Raw genomic sequence first — 18921 nt, forward strand, 5'->3', positions numbered from 1 at the left:
AAGAATAAGGGGAAGAGGAGAAGAATAAAAGAAGGGAAGACAAGAAATTAGATGCGAGAGATAGGAGAAGAATAAGAGAAGAAGAGGAAGGGAAGAAGAAGAGGGATAGGGAAGACAAGAAATTAGATGCGAGAAATAGGAGAAGAGAAGAAGAGGAAGGGAAGAAGAAGAGGGATAGGGGAGAATCTTAGTTCTCAATTCATTCATTTATCATCAAAAATCTCTAAAAACCCTAATACATGTGGCCTATATATAGGCAAAAAAAGTAAAATTCCACGGAAAATAAAAGCCCTAAAACTAAAAACATGGAATAATATTCCTAGAAACTAAATGATATGGAAATAAAAATCCTAAAAGTTTTAATGGGCAAATATGTCTCTTATTGGGCCTATGATCTGCATCATTCTCCCCTTGTTGAAAAGAATTTGCCTCGAGTTCTAGTCCTCCTGGATCAAATATGTAAATGACCCACGCTCGCAGTAGTAGTAGAAGGTCGTTGAAGTCACATCTGATATAGGGCATCAGAAGCGGTCCATCTGGGTAAGTGCGACGGACTGAAAAAGTGGCAACCCGGTTGAGGCCAATCATAGACTGCAACTGGTCACTCATGGTAACTGCATAAAAGATCTCGACCGAGCCAAATGTAAAATCCACTGGCATCACCATATCCACATGAACAACGTCTGCCAAAATCTCCGCTGTAAAAATGTGACCATTTGCAACATCGTCACCCCCATGCACCTCACATGTATCTATATGTGTCAAGCCATCACCTGCATCCTCAAGATGATTGTCCAGAAGGTCATCATCCACTGGTATCTCATGGGACTCTCTGATGTCAAACTGACAATCCTCATGATGATCATCATGTGCACCGAAATCCTCGGTCTCAACCTCCACAATCATCTTGATTGGAGCATCGACTGTAAAGTCAATACTGTCACTGTGCTCATCTATTGTAGAACCGGCATCCTTAGTCGCAATGCTCATCATGGCCCCGATGTTTGCAATCTCCGCTATAGTCTCAAACTCAGTACACCCACCTAGGAAGCACGGGTACTCTCCCGGGGCTCCCGTACCCGCATCCGACACGTATGGGGTGCGGGTACGCCCCGGGTACGTCCGGGGTACGTACCCCATTGTTTTTAAAAAAAAAAAAACTAGTTTTGCGTGTCGGGTGCGCACCACGCGTACCCAACACGTCCTGCTTCTTCCTGCTGCTTCTCTTTCCTTTCCTGTACTTCTCTGTACTTTCCTGTACTCGGTATTTAAATGTAAACCATTTAAGTAAATGTCCATTTACTTAAGATTTACATGTAAATAACGGAATACCCCCCTTTTGGATTTATTAAAAATAGTTTCAACACCCAAATCTAAAAGGAAAAAAAGTCAACTCTCCAATTCTAGTACAAAATTCAAAGAAAAAGGTCGGGTCAAAATTTTAACTTTCTTAACTTCCAAACGGTGGGGTATTTTTCAAATTTTAAAAATTCATAAAATCTATTTTGTCCAAACATTATTAAATCCCAAAAGTCCGGTAAAAAAAATCTCATATTTTGGTCTCTAAAAATTATTCATCTTGTCAGGCACTGGTCAACACACTGGTGACAGACTTTTTTTTCTAATGAATGATGTGTTGATGCCTCATGTTATGAAATATGGAACTTAATCACTTATGAAATGAAGAGTAATATTAGAATTTTCCATTTTGGTGATGTTATTGTTATTTGATTGCTCTACAATTTTTTTTTTTAGTTTTTATAAATATATAATAAAATATTAAAATATATTATTATATTAGGCGTACCCGAACGTACCCGCACCCGATTTTTTTGGCAAATCACGTACCCACGTTCCCGTGTCGTGTCGTACCCGCACCCCGTACCCATACCCGTGCTTCATAGACGCCCACTAACTGAATTATAAGTGTCGGCCTCATCTTCAAGAACATCTGGACCATCACTAGCATCAACTGCGTTTGGCATGTCGTAGGAGTTAGTAACATCGGTCGTGGCATTTCCCTCCCTGTCTTGAGATGTAACCTCATCAATAAGGGAAGGAGACGCGTAGGATGAGCATGACGTGGCCTCCCTAGGAGCCTTAAGCCCAATATGCTTGTTAATTCGATTCAAGGTTGCCTTCATATCAGCCATCATGTCTAAGTGCTGATCCAAAGTAGCTTGAATGTGTCGTTCCCAGTCTCCTCGGGGTTGGACCTGTCTTTGCCTTTGATGATATCGATAATAAGCCTTTCGAGCATATACCTTCGCGAACTCATCACGGACATCTTGCCATCGACTAAAATAAGGCATGCCTAATTCACTGTGCTCTCGCAAGAACTGTCTCCATTTCAGCTTGGCATCTCTGCATACTGTATCCTTGACTCGACAAATGGTCATTTGATGATCATAACACAATACTCATGGTATGCATCAAGAGTCTTGATCCATTGTAGGCACGCAACATCGTAATCTCCATAGGAATAGCAGCCGGCATCAGAACCAAAGAAATACAGAACTCATGGTGTAGTCATTGTGGAGCGAATCAATGACGCGTGACCCCCAAATGAAATCTGAGTTATGAGAAAGTGACGGTGAAGAGATCGATGTTCTGATCTATTCAATTTGGAGAGCCCTCAGTATTTTGCGGTATGATCTGATGTTCTGATTAGATTCTCAAATCCAATTTGATGTGTGCGATGAATTCTGCCTTGATCCGATGAAGATCAACACTCGATCTATCAATCCTTGATCTGAAGGTGAGGGCGTGGAGCACACACAATCTGAATCAGAGAGCTCAATTTAATGAAGTTTCCCACTTGATCCTTGTAGACGGCTGAGATCAATCTTCAATCCGATGTCTGGATGGCTTCAACGGTACAGATAGCTTGCTAACAATGCCAGGAGCAAAAGCACCAAAGAAAATGATGGCTGCAGGTTACATCAATGGGTGGTCCACAACGGCTATTGGATTCGGGTGGCTCACAACTTACCAAACCGTAGGTAGTACCATATGGCTTACCCTTTGTTGGTAAGAAAAAAACAGCAACAATATCAATATTAGCTCTTTTTTTTTTCCCACTTGCTATCTTTTTGGGCTTTGGTTACCTACCACCGTAGGTCACCAGTTACCTATCTTAGATGGGTTACTTAGTTACCAAGCAATAAGATAACTTTCCTTTCACCTTTTGAATGGAAGATAAGGCAACAATAACACGGTAACACAGTATACCATCAGCAGAAAAAGGCAAGATAATGAGAGAGAGGACCTTTGCTAAATCAGACTTCACGTGACTCTTTCCTTGTGCCGGTGACGTGCCTATGTTGCCTATCTTAGATGGGTTACATAGTTACCAAGCAATAAGATAACTTTCCTTTCACCTTTTGAATGGAAGATAAGGCAACAATAACACGGTAACACAGTATACCATCAGCAGAAAAAGGCAAGATAATGAGAGAGAGGACCTTTGCTAAATCAGACTTCACGCGACTCTTTCCTTGTGCCGGTGACGTGCCTATGTTGCTTATCTTGCAAGGCAAGATAAACTTTTATTTTACTTATCTTGGGCTTGTTGCTTATCTTGCAAGGCAAGATAAGCTTTTCTTTTACTTATCTAGGGCTTGCAAGATATGGAAAGCTTTTGACAGATTTGCAGCCCGGAGAAGATGCTCAGTTAACGTTTTTTTGATGGAAAATTTGCCGGAAAAAATGATGATTTTGCTGGGAATAAGATGCTGCTGTTGGGACTGTTTGGGTAGTAAAAAGAGGGGCTGGGTTTAGGGACAAAGAGAAGAGAGATGCTGTTGGGGGTGTGCTGTGAACCGAAGAAAGAAGAGAGAAGAGAAAGAAAGAGAGATAGGGAGAGAGGAAAATATGGAGAGAAAGAGAGTTGGGATCTTTTGCTCTGATACCAATTTGATGTGGCCCAAGGAAGGAGAAATAGGATATAGAGGGGAAAAGAGAAGAATAAGGGGAAGAGGAGAAGAATAAAAGAAGGGAAGACAAGAAATTAGATGCGAGAAATAGGAGAAGAATAAGAGAAGAAGAGGAAGGGAAGAAGACGAGGGATAGGGAAGACAGGAAATTAGATGCGAGAAATAGGAGAAGAATAAGAGAAGAAGAGGAAGGGAAGAAGAAGAGGGATAGGGGAGAATCTCGGTTCTCAATTCATTCATTCATCATAAAAAATCTCTAAAAACCCTAATACATGTGGCCTATATGTAGGCAAAAAAAGTAAAATTCCATGGAAAATAAAAGCCCTAAAACTAAAAACATGGAAATAATATTCTTAGAAACTAAATGATATGGAAATAAAAATCCTAAAAGTTTTAATGGGCAAATATGCCTCTTATTGGGCCTACGATCTGCATCATACTTGATCTCAAGCATTTAAGAAAAGACAAAAATAACCCTAAAGACTAAATTCATCCAACTCTTTCCTAGCAGTTCTGAAAGTCCTAATATCTCTCAAGTTCTCCTAAATCTACTCTACTTTGGACGGCCAACTTCTAACACAACTACAGCAAAGGGCTCTTTAGCCAATGAGAAATTTCCAAATATACTCAACTCAACTCAACTCAACTCAACTAAGCCTTTGTCCCAAACTAGTTGGGGTCGGCTAGAAATTTCCAAATATAATAAATCTAAAACAAATTAATTTTGGATCTTTGGTGAGCAAGGGCTGTTGATTGTAGCACCGTCCTATATTTGGATGATGTAAGGAGGATCAGCCATTGGGTAATATGGTCTGGCATCTTCTCGAGCTTGATCGTCAATTTGTGATGGCTTTTGAACGGCGTAGATGCTCCTGCATCAAGGGGATGCGCTCATGGAGTCCGCTTCTCGTAAAGAGGCTGGCATACAAAGTGGTTACTTATAGGATGGATCTGGCAGAAAAAATGTGGGTATGGGACACAATTTTTCTGGAGCCTCTTTTCTTCTGGGAGACTGTCAACAGGATGCCTGCGAACTTCCAATACATGATCTTCCAACAAAACAATTGTTCTCAAAAAAAGGCAAGTGATTCTTGCCAAATATAAACTGCTTGCATATTTACATAACCAGGGCATAAGACGAACATTTTAGTATCATTAAAAAAAAAGGAAAACATTTTAGTGTAAAGTGTGTCATATTTTTAGTGGTATGCAGCATCTTCAAATATCGGTTGCAGGTCTAACTGAGATATTTGCGCAGCACTGCTTACTCCATTGGCAAGAATAATAGGGCTGTGTTCTATGGTTCATTTAAAGTAGTGTGACAAGTGGTTGAAAAGAATTGACAAGATTTTTTGTTTATAAACATTTTTGGTTTGGGTTGCTTGTGTTTCTTTCTGGTTTGTGACGTACATGTTTGGACAGACTATGAAAATGGAAGCTCTAGGTTGAATTTCGCCAGAAGATTTTTGTTTTCCTGTGGAGTCTGGTTCATGGAGCTAGGTAAGACTTGCTGCACATTATAAGTTCTTAGGGCAGTGGTTAATTTATCTGCGTAGGAAGTTTTTTCTTTAGGGTGTTTGCAGGCGATCCCTTTAAGTTCTCTCGGGCACGCTTACCATTTTACAAATATGCATATCCCTTTCATACAAATTTCTAGTTCCCTGATAAACATAAATCAAACTCTGAAATAAAATTTCTTCCCCTATACATGTGTGGTAGTTTCCTGCTTGGTTTCTCATGTTCTTCAAAAAACCATCACAGTTAAACCATTTAGGGTGCGTTTGGATTACCGGAATCAGGAATCGGTATGGATATCACATTCCAATCCTATTCCAATTACCCCTGTAAACGGAATGGCATTTCCATTTCTAGTGTTTGGGTAAGCCATTATATTTCATCACCGGAATTAGTCAGCTAGAACAAATCCGGCAACATTTTACAAAAGAAGGGTTCCTTGCTTCAATCTCTGGAAGATAACACGCAGGATTTTTCTTCCTCCTTTCCAGCATTGAAAAATCAAGCTATTTTGGATAGCATCAAAAGCAAAAACAAAAATCTATACAGAGGAGAAGAAGAGAGCTGCTATCATTCTTTTTATTTTCCAAGTTTAAGGCAGCTCAGAGTTAGGGTTTCAAAAGAGAGTCATCTTCTCCTTCTTTACTTCTAAGAAAACGATGGTGATAATCTTTCCTTCTTAAAGCAAGCAATAAAAGAGGATGAACCAGTAATATAAAAAAACCCAGAGATAAAAAAGACAAAAATCTGCTTGAAATGATACAAACCAAGATTAATAATTTGATAAAAACCAGAGATGAAAATCTGCTTGAAATATGCCTCAAACCCTAAAAATCTACTTTAATTAATGGTGATGTAGGGTTCTAGAGAAGGTTCTGGGGTGTAGGTAGGACGTAGGAGAGAGAGAGAGAGAGAGAGAGAGAGAGAGAGAGAGAGAGAGAGAGAGAGAGAGAGAGGCGCCTGGGAATCAGAATACCACGCCTCTCAGTGGGTAACATATTCCCACAAAAATTCCACCGAAAATTCTGCGGCTCATTTCCCATTTCGATACAGTGCAAACCAAACGTGGGAGTGGGCAAAAATAGAATTAGATACCGTTTCTATTTCCCCATTCCTGCAATCCAAACGCCTCCTTAGGGGAATGGCAACACGTCTCTTGAGCCCGCTATGATATAGAGGCTCTCCACCATCCCTATTGGACATGTAGCACATGTTCATCAGTTTGGGCCCACCAGTTGAAGTGTCAATTCCCAGAAGACTAATTAGGTAGCGAATGCTCTAGCTAAATGCAGGGTGATCTTAATCTTATCACTTTTAGTTTATAGGTGGCAGATAGAAAGATAAACACTTACTCAAAAGGAGAGAAATCCAACTAGCAAGTAGATGTGCACTATGTAGGGTAGGGGAGGAAACCATCAATCATTCACGTCACAGTTCATTGCTTCGTAACACAGAATATTTGGTGCTCAATTATTTGAAGTTTTTGCAGCTCATGGGTGTTCCCGGACGAAATTGAGAAGGTGATTATCAATTGGGAAGGACGACCTTTTGGAAGTGGTGGAAAAGCCTTCTGGCATCTTGTGCCATTTGTGATAGTGTGACACATTTAGCAGAGAAGTTATAGATTTTTCAACCATAAGCTCAAACCAATGCGTAAATTGATAATGGAGGGCAAAATTGATCTTTTTTTTTGGTTGGTATGCTGGGATCAAACCTGAGACCTCAAAGTTGAGAAACAAAGCCTCAACCACTGAGCTACAGGCCCAACCCTCCAAAATTGATCTTATTCATGGGTCAAGGAATAATAAGGTATTGTCCTCACTTCCAGCCCATGAAATTTAAAAGAGTTGGAGGAACATCATTTTGGGAAAAAAAGATAAAGAGCTTCTCCAAACCGCAATGGGAGTCCCTGCCACAAGAGTGGATAATAAAACTAAATTTTGATAGAAGCTTGAAAGGCAAACTGGGACGTGCCGGTTTGGAGGGTGGTTTTTAGGATTCTCATGGCATGTTTAAAAGGCTTTATCTGGGCCCCTAGAGAATGTGATTCAAATGAAGCGAGTAGTGGTGTTTATGTGCGAGACAATCCTAATCTTTTCACGTAATGTTTATAGGCGGCTGGTAGAAAGATAAACACTTGCGGTAGTCTCAAAAGGAGAAGGATCCGATTGGCAAGTAGATGTGCACTATGTTGGGTGGGGGAGGAAACCATCAATCATGTCATGATTCATTTCCCTGTAACATGGAATCTTTGGTGCTCAATCATTTGATGTTTTGGTGGCTTGTCGGTGTTCCCAGACCAAATTTGGAAGGTGATTCTTAATTAGGAAGGAGTAGTTTTGGGGAGTAATGGAAGAGCCTTTTGGTGTCTTGTGCCATTTGTGATAGTGTGACACATTTGGAAGGAGAGAAATTATAGATTTTTTAATGATATGCTCAAACCAATGGCTAAATTGATAATGGAGGCAAAAATTGATCTAATTCATTGGTCTAGGAATAATGTAGTGTCCTCACATCGAACCCATGAGATATTAAGGAGTTGGAGGAACTTCATTTAGGGAAAAATATAGAGCTTCTCCAGAACCGCAATGGGATCCACTGCCACAAGGGTGGATAAAACTTAATTGTGACAGAATCTCAAAAGGCAAACCGGGATTGGCGGGACTAGCCGGAATGGAGGGTGTTTTTCAAGATTCTCGCAGCATTGTTGAAAAGGCTTTCTTTGGGCTCACCGGAGAATGTTGTTCAATTGAAATTGATGTGAGGGCTCATCTGTGTGGTTCTTCAAATTTTGTATCTTCTTTAAATGTGAACCTAATTCTAGAAGGGGACTCAACAAATGTCTTATCATGAGCGGTAAGGGAATCATGGGGACCTTGGAGATTGTCGGGATTATTTTAGAAATATTAGACTTATGTAGCAATCATGGACATGGATCTGCAAATGAGATGGCATACTTTTTGGAAAAGGAGGGTGTAGAGAGAGATCATTTTTTAGTTGGTCACTCAGTTCCTATTTCGATAACGGATTTTTAGAAAAGGGTGGTGTTCAGGTGCATCGTTGGCGGCTTGTGCCTGCAAGTCCGAGGGATAAAATTTTTGTAATTTGATTTTAATCGGCTAATGCCATGTTTTTGTGTATTACATCACCAAGCCAGGGATATGATGTAGGATGCATATCCCTGGCATATGTTTTTTTTACTAGGTTCTGTTTTTGGGTAATGCGACATCACTGCAAGGACTAGTCATCCCACACTGATTACTTTTGGCTGTAAAATTTTAGTTCTGGATAGAATAAAACTCAGGATTGTTGCTGGTCAAAAATAAAAAATAAATAAAAATTGGGGCAATCTCTGCCCTAATGTAATTTTTAGTTTATTAAAATATTATGCTGGTGTTTCAAAAGGAAAAATAAGGAAAGAAAAAGAAGGGCAAATTCTTGGATGAGACATCTCCAAAATCAGCAGATCAGTTTATTTTAGTTGTCTGATTTATGGCCTGCCTTTGATTGATCGAGAGTAAAAATGTATACACAATCTTTTTTTTTGCGTAGGTAAGCTGGGATTGAACCTCCGACCTAAATGTAGAAGAACAGCACCTTAACCAATTGAGCTAGAGGCTCAACCCCTAGTATATGGCAATCTTGTTAGATAACCATCGTGTTTATTGTTTGGTAGTGTTGCGATCTTTTTAGTATTTTTGCCTGTACACACACAAATCCTTATTTGTGTCCTATACTCAAGAAAATGGCAAGATCCATGCATCCAGATACCTATATCGTGTGTGCGCGCGCGCTCGTGGTTATATATATATATATATATATATATATATATATATATAGAGAGAGAGAGAGAGAGAGAGAGAGAGAGAGAGAGAGAGAGAGAGAGAGAGAGAATAGTGTTTCTGAGCTAGAGCTCAGAAACAGGTGTAGGCCCACAATGTTGGGAGGATCCAAAGCATTCATTTGGAAGCCCCTATCATGGATAGGGTGTCCACAAAAAATTAGCTCCATTGGATCATCCTAACCCTTCCATTTGTGGAGGGAAAAATGGGCAGATTTGTGGAGAAACAGTATCTGTCCATTTTTCCCTCCACAAATGTAAGGGTTAGGATGATCCTATGGACCTGATTTTTGATACACACGCTATCCATGATAGGGCCTTTTAAATGAATGGTTTGGATCCCCCAAAAAATATGGGCCACCTGAGTTTTTGACGCTCGAGCTCAGATAAGTTATCTGAGCAAGGGCTCAAAAAAACATATGGGCCCACATTGTTTGGATGATCCAAAGCATTCATTTGGATAGTCCAAAGATAGATAGAGTGTGCACAAAAAATCTGGTCCACAAGATTATCCTAACCCTTCGATTTGTGGAGCGCGCGCTCGTGGTTATATATATATATATATATATATATATATATATATATATATATATATATATATATATAGAGAGAGAGAGAGAGAGAGAGAGAGAGAGAGAGAAAATAGTGTTTCTGAGCTAGAGCTCAGAAACAGGTGTAGGCCCACAATGTTGGGAGGATCCAAAGCATTCATTTGGAAGCCCCTATCATGGATAGGGTGTCCACAAAAAATTAGCTCCATTGGATCATCCTAACCCTTCCATTTGTGGAGGGAAAAATGGGCAGATTTGTGGAGAAACAGTATCTGTCCATTTTTCCCTCCACAAATGGAAGGGTTAGGATAATCCTATGGACCTGATTTTTGGTACACACGCTATCCATGATAGGGCCTTTTAAATGAATGGTTTGGATCCCCCCAAAAATATGGGCCACCTGAGTTTTTGACGCTCGAGCTCAGATAAGTTATCTGAGCAAGGGCTCAAAAAAACATATGGGCCCACATTGTTTGGATGATCCAAAGCATTCATTTGGATAGTCCAAAGATAGATAGAGTGTGCACAAAAAATCTGGTCCACAAGATTATCCTAACCCTTCGATTTGTGGAGGTTAAAGTGGATGGGTATAAACCTCCACAAATCTGTCCATTTTTAACCTCCAAAAATCGAAGGGTTAGGATGATCATATGGAGCTGATTTTTTGGGCTCACCCCATCTATGTAAGGGCCTATCAATGAATGCTTTGGATCATCCAAACAATGTTGGCCCACATTATTTTTTGAGCTCTTGCTCAGATAACTTATCTGAGGTATCGCTCATAAAACGTTTCCCATATATATATATATATATATATATATATATATATATATATAAGCTTTTGGAGAAGTTGGTAAGTTAACATGGTATCAGAGCCAAAGGTCTCGAGTTCAAACCTCCCGGATAGCAAAAATCCACACGCGATGGTCAGCCCAAAGTGGGACCAGATGTGCCAAGTGGGCCACACGTGCAGGGGAGTGTTAAAGTATAAAAGATAAATTACGCCTTTCTCCAATAGCTTAAGCTTTTGGAGTGACTGGTAGTTAACTATATATATATATATATGGGAGTTTATATGATGGGTGGCCGTGAAAACACATGAAGTCTAAAAAAGTAGGTACGGCCCACTTTTTTTGATGATCCAAACCGTTCATCTGTTTGGGCACTACGTAAATAGGTTATGCCCCAAAAATCATTTCCATAAGAGGATCCTAACCCTCCGATCTGAATATGGAGATTTCCAAAAGTCATTTATGGAATTTTCTATAGATCGGAGGGTTAGGATCATCCTATGGAAATGATTTTTGGAGCACAACCTATTTACGTTGTGCCCAAACAGATGAACGGTTTGGATCATCAAAAAAAGTGGGCCGTACCTACTTTTTTAGACTTCACGTGTTTTCACGGCGACCCATCATATAAATTCTCTCTCTCTCTCTCTCTCTCTATATATATATATATATATAGGGAAATGATATCTGCGCCAAGTGTTTCCATAAACATGCGCTCCACTTGTTTGTCGTGTAGTATTTAAAGGGTTTAAAGAGCTTTTTGAGAACCGTAATACCTCTGAAATCCCTTTAAATACTACACGACAAACAAGTGGAGCGCTTGTTATCGAAACACCTAGGCGCAGATATCATTTCCCTATATATATATATATATATATATATATATATATATATATATATATATATATATAGGGATTTGCTAGCGTTCATCGCAGAAGGCTTTTCGCGGATGGTCTGTTGCATCTGACAGCAGCCACAGAGTGAATGAAGACAAAATCTGCTGAAAAGTGAGCCTCTGTGGCTGCTGTCAGATGCAACAGACCATCCGCGAAATGCCTTCTGCGATGGACGCTAGCGAATCCCATATATATATTTGAGCAGTAACTGGACACACCCAATAAATTTGTTTTCTAAGTTAAATCTAGTTGGGTTTTCTTATCTTTTACTTATTTGTCTTCGGGGGTATCACTTGTCTGTGATACCCATATCTGTATTTGTGTCCTACATAGAAAATGGCAAGTCACATCTGTGATCCCTGTATCCAGGTACCTATATCGGTGCACGTATCTGTATAACTGTATTTGTTTTCTGCATTATCAATCTACCCATTGGTTTGAGTTTATTGTTAAAAAATTCTTGTATTTCCTTCCTTCTAAATATGCTGCACTATATGCCAGAGGGCTTTTCCACTGGTTCCAAAAGATCCTTCACTATTAATAATCTCCTTCTCAATTGAGTCCAAGAACACCGACGAGACACCAAAGCTTGGAATGATTAGCACCAAAGATTGCGCGTTGTGGGACAATGAATCATGATGTGATCCAGGGTTTCCTCCGTCGGCCTATATAGTGCACATCTACTTGTGAATCATATCTCTATTTTAATCTTTTTTGAGTCTATCTCAAGTGTTAATCTTTCTAGCTGCCACGATAAGATAAAGATTGCCTTACACTGTATCTATATCCTTTATCATATGGATGATTAGCACATTCTAGTGCTAATCTTTTCGTACTAAAAACAACCTTTTCTTTCAGTCTCATGGTGATGTTTAGAAAAAATTTATGTTAACGGTCCTTATACCCCACTTATGCTTTGGAGAAGGTCTTGTGTACATAGCGAGAATTGGTTGTTTATTACCATGAACCAAATATGTCAGCCAAACCAGTTCATTTTTCATGTCACTTTGCCCTCCAGAAATCAATTGATGACTTCATTTCTGAACTCGTTTTTCTCAGTATTTTTGCTGTAGATAAACAATGAGTAGAGTCTCAAACTGTCATTTGTTTCTTTACACTTCCGTCTCTACTCCAATGATTCCACCGTTACATTATATGTAGGGGGTGTTATTGTACCACTTGTTGTCATGTTTATATGAGGTGTTAATGTGTTATCATGGAGTTTGTTCTTTACCAATGTTCTTACTGTGTTTCAATTAAATGAATTAACTATTACACTCACCAGTTCTTTATGAAGGAAACTCACCTTGAAGCACATCTACCTGTCATGTCTCAGAATTGGTCAGGAAATGCTGATGGAGGATGATTATGCCGATGATGAGATAGAAAGTGAACTTGCTCCTGTATCTGTCCAACTCGCTTATGTTCGACAGGTGAATTAATTCCGTATCTTAAATTCTTTAGGCTCTGTTTCTTTCGACATAAAATGGATGAAAAACAAATTTTACGTCTATTTTATCCATTAAAAATGGGCATAAAATTTGTTTTGCACCCATGTGACGAGCCTTAGGGAAATAGGTTTTCCAATAGCCATGACACAAATTGGATCATTTTCAGCTACTGGGACGTACCCAAGAAGCAATGGAAGCTTACACAGACACTTTAAACCGAAACCTGGCAGATGCTTCATCATTTGCTGTGGCGACAAACAACCTTATTGCATTGAAGGGTGCAAAGGATGTTTCCGACGGGCTGAGGAAGCTCGATCGGATAATTTTGAAAGGTGGTGGCCCACAAGGCTTCCAGCTTGCTCATGGACTCGACTTCAAGCTATCACCCAGACAGAAGGAAGCTATTTACGGGAACCGATTGCTTCTACTTCTCCATACAAATAAGATGGATCAGGTCCTCTTCTCACAAAATTCACGCCTTTTTTGAGGTGTTTGTCTATGTAAAATCATCATGAAAATCCACTTTCCCTTTTTACAGAATTTGTTGTCTCTTGTTTTTTTAGGCTAATGATATTCGCACTGCCTTGTTTTAATAGTTTCGCTAACTTAACTTGTCTTTCATTATTTAACCCGCTGTCAAAGGTTATTACAATTCCCAAAAGGGAAATGATAAATTCTCCCATTTCTTTACATGGGACAGCCAGCTCCAGTGTACATGGCAATCAGGCACGTTGAATTCTTCCCACGGGAAGTACATCAACCCCTCTTCAGTCATAGATACACTGAAGCTGGGTGTCCCAAGTAAAAAATGGGGTGAATATATCACTTCCCTTCCCAAAAAGCACTATCAAAAGCAAATTAAAAAAGAGAAGACAAGTTGAGTTAGAGCAATTATCAAAACATGCAGTGTCAATATCGGCGGCCTTTTTTTAATCTGGACTTCATCTATTCTCATGTTTTTTATTACATTGTAGGCTAGGGAACTCGCTGCTGCTCTTCGAGACATGTTCCCAGATAGTGTGGTTTCTGTTATGCTTCAAGCTGCAGTTTTAGTGAGAGAGAACAAGGCAGGAAAAGCCGAGGAGATCCTTGGGCAGTTTGCCGATAGATTCCCCGAGAAATCCAAGGCAGCCCTCCTCGCTTGCGCACAGGTAGCTGCCGCTGCCGGCCATGCTCAGATCGCTGCCGAGTCTCTTGCAAGAATAGATGACATACAACACATGCCGGCCACAGTTGCCACTCTCGTATCTTTGAGAGAACGTTCCGGAGATATTACCAGTGCAGGTGCCGTGCTCGAGTCCGCAATTCAATGGTGGACGAATTCCATGTCCAAAGACAATAAGCTCAATCTTATCATGCACGAGGCCGCATCGTTCAAGCTCAAGCACGGGCAAGAGGAAGAGGCCTCACGCCTCTACGAAGAGCTCGTAAAGAGCCATGGGAGTGTTGAGGCATTGGTTGGGTTGGTCACCACGGCTGCAAATGTGGATGTTGACAAGGCGGAGGCTTATGAGAAGAAACTGAGGGCTTTGCCGGGGCTGAGGGAAGTTAACATAGAGAGTTTGGAGAAAACTTCTGGTGCGAAACATGTGGAGGGTGGTCATGGGAAGCTTGTAGTGGAGGAGGCATATGAGGAAGGGAAGGGGAAGACAAAAGCGAGGAAGAAGAGGAAGAGGAAGCCGAGGTACCCGAAAGGGTTCGACTCGGTGAACCCAGGCCCGCCACCTGATCCGGAGAGGTGGCTTCCAAAGAGGGAGAGATCTAGTTTTAGGCCGAAGAGGAAGGATAAGAGAGCAGCTCAGGTGAGAGGCTCGCAGGGAGCTGTTGTGAAAGAGAAACATGATTTGAATGCGGCGAATGCGAGTGTTTCAAATGCGAGTTCAAGTTCAAAATCGAGCGTGGAGCAATCTCAACCTAAGCCTTCTTCCAAATCATCGAGAAAGAAATCAAAGCATTGAAGAGTGGGTTTTTGAACACTTTCAAATTTGAACTGTTTTTTGGGACAATTTGTTGAGTTTTTTACATTCCAGCAGAAAAGGGAGGTGGTCCCAGTTGTGCTTTTGTAGGTGGGAATGGGTGGAACCCATCGAAATGATGGGGACCACATTGATTTGGACGTATGGGGAGCGTGAACTTCAATTTAGGTTGGGGTTTCTGAAGCCCCCCTGACCACTAAAGTGGTGCTCTTTCCCTTGAGTTTTGTTGTTAGGGAACTTCATACTATAATTTTTAACAGTTAAGATGGAAGCCCGTAAACTAAAATCATGTTATTATTTGGATAATAACCATACGGCAGCTCATATCCTCGTGGACCATATTCTGATAATGGGGCGAAATCACTTTGTCCTACACTTATTAATTTAGTGCTGTTAGTAGTACCATTGGGTAAAAACGGCCGCATATTCAGTCTCTATGACCATATCTACGTGTAAAAACATAAATTCTTTGTTGGACTCAAAATTGCGTTTAAATTTGAGTCCAATAATCGGTTTGACACTCACAATAGGTTGTCATAATCTTAAATGGACAGGGCCTAAGAATGAACAGCCCCTTATGACAACCGATTGTGAGCGCCAAACCGATTATTGGACTCAAAATTATGTTTTAATCCGAGTCCAATTAATTGATTTGGCACTCACAATTGGTTGTCATAATCTTAAACGAACAATTGGCTGTTGAAAAGTTTAGAAAATTAAAGTTTCCCCTGTACTTGGTTTCCTCTAGAATCGAACTTTTCATTTGACTTCCCTTAAAAGATGAGAATCTGTAGTATTGTAAGAGCTTGTATCAGGGGCTAGAGAAGAGTTTCCCAGTAGGCACAACATTTCAATGAGGAAGCGAGGATTGTGGAAGTAGGACAGCGAGGAGGGCAATGATGTGTGTATAAAAGAGGTCAAGGAGTCCAAAGCCACTCAAAAATATGAGTCATGGATCTCTTGGCAACATGTTGTGATCATGCAATAAAGTAGTCGTTGGGGGGGATTTTAGAGGTGGACTAGTGTCGATGTTATCTTGGCCGAAATGTGTAATATTCGCTCACCAATTAAGTGAACACTTCTTTGGAAGAGCCCCCTTAAGTTGTTTATGCCTGGCAAACCTCTTACTAAAATTGAATTTTTAACAAGAATTTTAAAAAATACTCAACTCAACTAAGCATTTTTCTCAAACTAGTTGGGATCGGCTAATGAATCCTTTAGAATTTTCTATAGGATTCGTTGCACAGAAGAGTGGCAAAATTTACAGCCGGCTTACAACCTTGATTAGAATATTAATGAACGATGGGACAGGCTGTGAAAACACAAGCGGAGTTCAAAATTTTAAAGAATATTAATGATAATTGCAAAATACTTTTTGGGTCCTACATGTGCATGTAGATGTAGTCAGATTTGTTTATCTGACCCGTGACCACAATTCTGACCCATTGCCATTGAACCTACCTTGATTAGATGGTCCTAGGCTCTTGATGCATCAAGCAGATTTGTTTATCTGACCCGTGACCACAATTCTGACCCATTGCCATTGAACCTACCTTGATTAGATGGTCCTAGGCTCTTATGCATCAAGCCTCATTTTAAGTTTCAACAAGAATAGCTAAACCATTGATTTTTGTACTCATTTATCTTACGAATGTGATACTTGTACTAGTGGTGTAATTTGAGACGGGTTGGATCCACTTCTGCTTTTGCTAAAAAATGAATTGGAATCAACCGGAACCCGACCTGATTTTTTGGTAAAAGCTCAACCAAAATTCACAAAAATCAACCGGAGTTGAACCCCTAGAATGGGGAATGAGCGTTACGAACCCGGATCGGTTCGCAACGGTTTTGATCTTCTTAGAGGGAAGATCAGCCTCTTGACCCGCTTCGAGGGAATGGTCGTTCCTCCTTTCTGTGTAAAAACACAATTTGGGGGTAAATTTCTTCATTCCTCAAGAAAGGCTACGTACAAGTTATTTGTAGAAAATTCCTAATCTAGATAATCCTTATCTTTAAGACTCATACACATCACAAACAACTACAAAGCAAATCCTACCAACTAATAAATCTAAACTAATTTATTCTAGCCCAAGTGGGACCCATAGAGGCACGCAACATTCTTCTCCTCTTGGAATCAACCTTGTCCCCAAGGTTGGAGAATAAGTGCGGATCAATTGGTGAAAAATCAGATCTTGCGCATTCTTTGAACGTCTTTCTCTGTCTCCCTCCTTTTCTTCTTCTCTTTGTCTTACGATTCGTCATCATTTCGTATGTCATTGCCAATGGTCGCGGCAGCTCCATCTTCAAACGGTTCTCACCGCATGTTCATCAAAGCTCCTTTGTTGTGTCTTTTTGGAATGATTGGAACGTTGACGCACGGATGGCGGGAAGTGAAGATCTTTTCGATGGCGTTCGATAGTGTGAGATGAATAGCGTCGAGTCTTTTTGCCTTTTCTTCTAGTTGTTTCTGTCTTCTTCTTTTGTCCTCTTTTTTTGTTTCGTCGTTTCCTTTTTGTCGTGTACGTCTTTTCGATTGCTGTCTTGATTTTGTTCAAGCCTTCCACAAACCGTCGATGTCCTTCCATCATTTCCAAAACGAGTGCTTTGATCTTCTCAAGATCTCCACGTAAGGCTCCCCAAAACTCCGAAGGTGTAGCCTTAGCGCAATATTGACAGCTCTGATACCACTTGTTACGAACCCGGATCGGTTTGCAATGGTTTTGATATTCTTAGAGAGAAGATCAGCCTCTTAACCCGCTCCAAGGGAAGGGTCGTTCCTCCTTTCTATGCAAAAATACAATTTGGGGATAAATTTCTTCATTCCTCAAGAAAGGCTAGGTACAAGTTATTTGTAGAAAATCCTTAATCTAGATAATCCTTATCTTTAAGACTCCTACACATCACAAACAACTACAAAGCAAATTCTACCAACTAATAAATCTAAACTAATTTATTATAGCCCAAGTGGGACCCACAGAGGCAGGTAACAATGAGGGCCCTTGCGAAAGCCAGTTACAAGAGCGCCCTCACAATCCTCATTGGTCCATAGCAAGAAAGTGCATTTGTAAGGGCACAAAAAAAAATCATGGGAAATGATGTTTACAACCAGGGAAAAGGGTTGTTGAATTAAAATGATGACTACCTGCGCTCGAATTAAAAAAGACGACTTCCATTGGTTAATTTCAAGTGGGTCCCTAGTGCTAAGATAAACGTATCGGAAATTATACTTTGACGTCCCTCTTTGGTATTGAATGATGTATTTTATCTGTGGTTGAATGATGTATTTTCACTTATTGTCATGTTAAATGATGTATTTTCACTGATTGTCATGTTAAATGATGTATTTTAATGGTTGATTTGGAATTATGGATTGATAATTTTGGTACCAAACAGTCATGTGCTCAATAACACTGAAATTATAGAGGTGTTTTACACACTGAAAAGACACCTGGTGGTCTGTAAAATGTGTAGAATTTGGTCATTTCATTACAGAATCGAATTACCAATTTCCTTCTGCTATTCTGACAGATTCTAAACACACTTCTACTTTCTTACAAATTCCCCACGTATTTCTACATACTGTTTTCTTTTGTTTTATTATTCTAGATATTGTTCTTCTGCAGAAACAGTATCTGGGAATTTCTCTAAAGCTTGGAATTTCTGAAGGGCATTTCGGGTTTGATTCCGCTAATGCGAGGCGTCATCAAACGTTAGTAGGGCTTCCTTACTAGGCTTCATTGTATCTTGGAGGCAATTCGTGGATCCCCTTTGCACACTACTGGTGGGGGCGAATCTTGTCTTAAGGAAAGTGATATCACGCCTTGAAGCAACCGTCTTTAGTCTCTGTTTTCTATCACAAAGAGTACTCTCGAATTCTCCAACAATCAATTCTCCAACAATAATTTCGTATAAGAGTTGATGGAAAGTGTTTTGGCCTTTTTAAAAGTGGGTTTTGTATATGGGTA

General features: G+C 40.1%; 1 protein-coding gene across 1 annotated transcript in view; it reads left to right on the plus strand.

The window, feature by feature from the left end:
• LOC143861786 (SRP72 RNA-binding domain-containing protein) overlaps positions 1–15268 on the plus strand; it is a 38984-nt gene extending 23716 nt beyond the window's left edge. Inside the window, exons 4-6 of the mRNA XM_077372714.1 lie at positions 12866–12962; positions 13147–13434; positions 13955–15268. Of these exons, the coding sequence (XP_077228829.1) occupies positions 12866–12962; positions 13147–13434; positions 13955–14938 (1369 nt within the window). The 3' untranslated portion in view covers positions 14939–15268. The remainder of the gene's footprint in view (positions 1–12865; positions 12963–13146; positions 13435–13954) is intronic.
• The last annotated feature ends 3653 nt before the right edge of the window (positions 15269–18921 follow it).

This window comes from Tasmannia lanceolata, unplaced genomic scaffold, assembly GCF_043159265.1.
Source record: "Tasmannia lanceolata isolate RefF3 unplaced genomic scaffold, GAP_Taslan_0.1 ptg000037l, whole genome shotgun sequence".
Classification (NCBI taxonomy): Eukaryota; Viridiplantae; Streptophyta; class Magnoliopsida; order Canellales; family Winteraceae; genus Tasmannia; species Tasmannia lanceolata.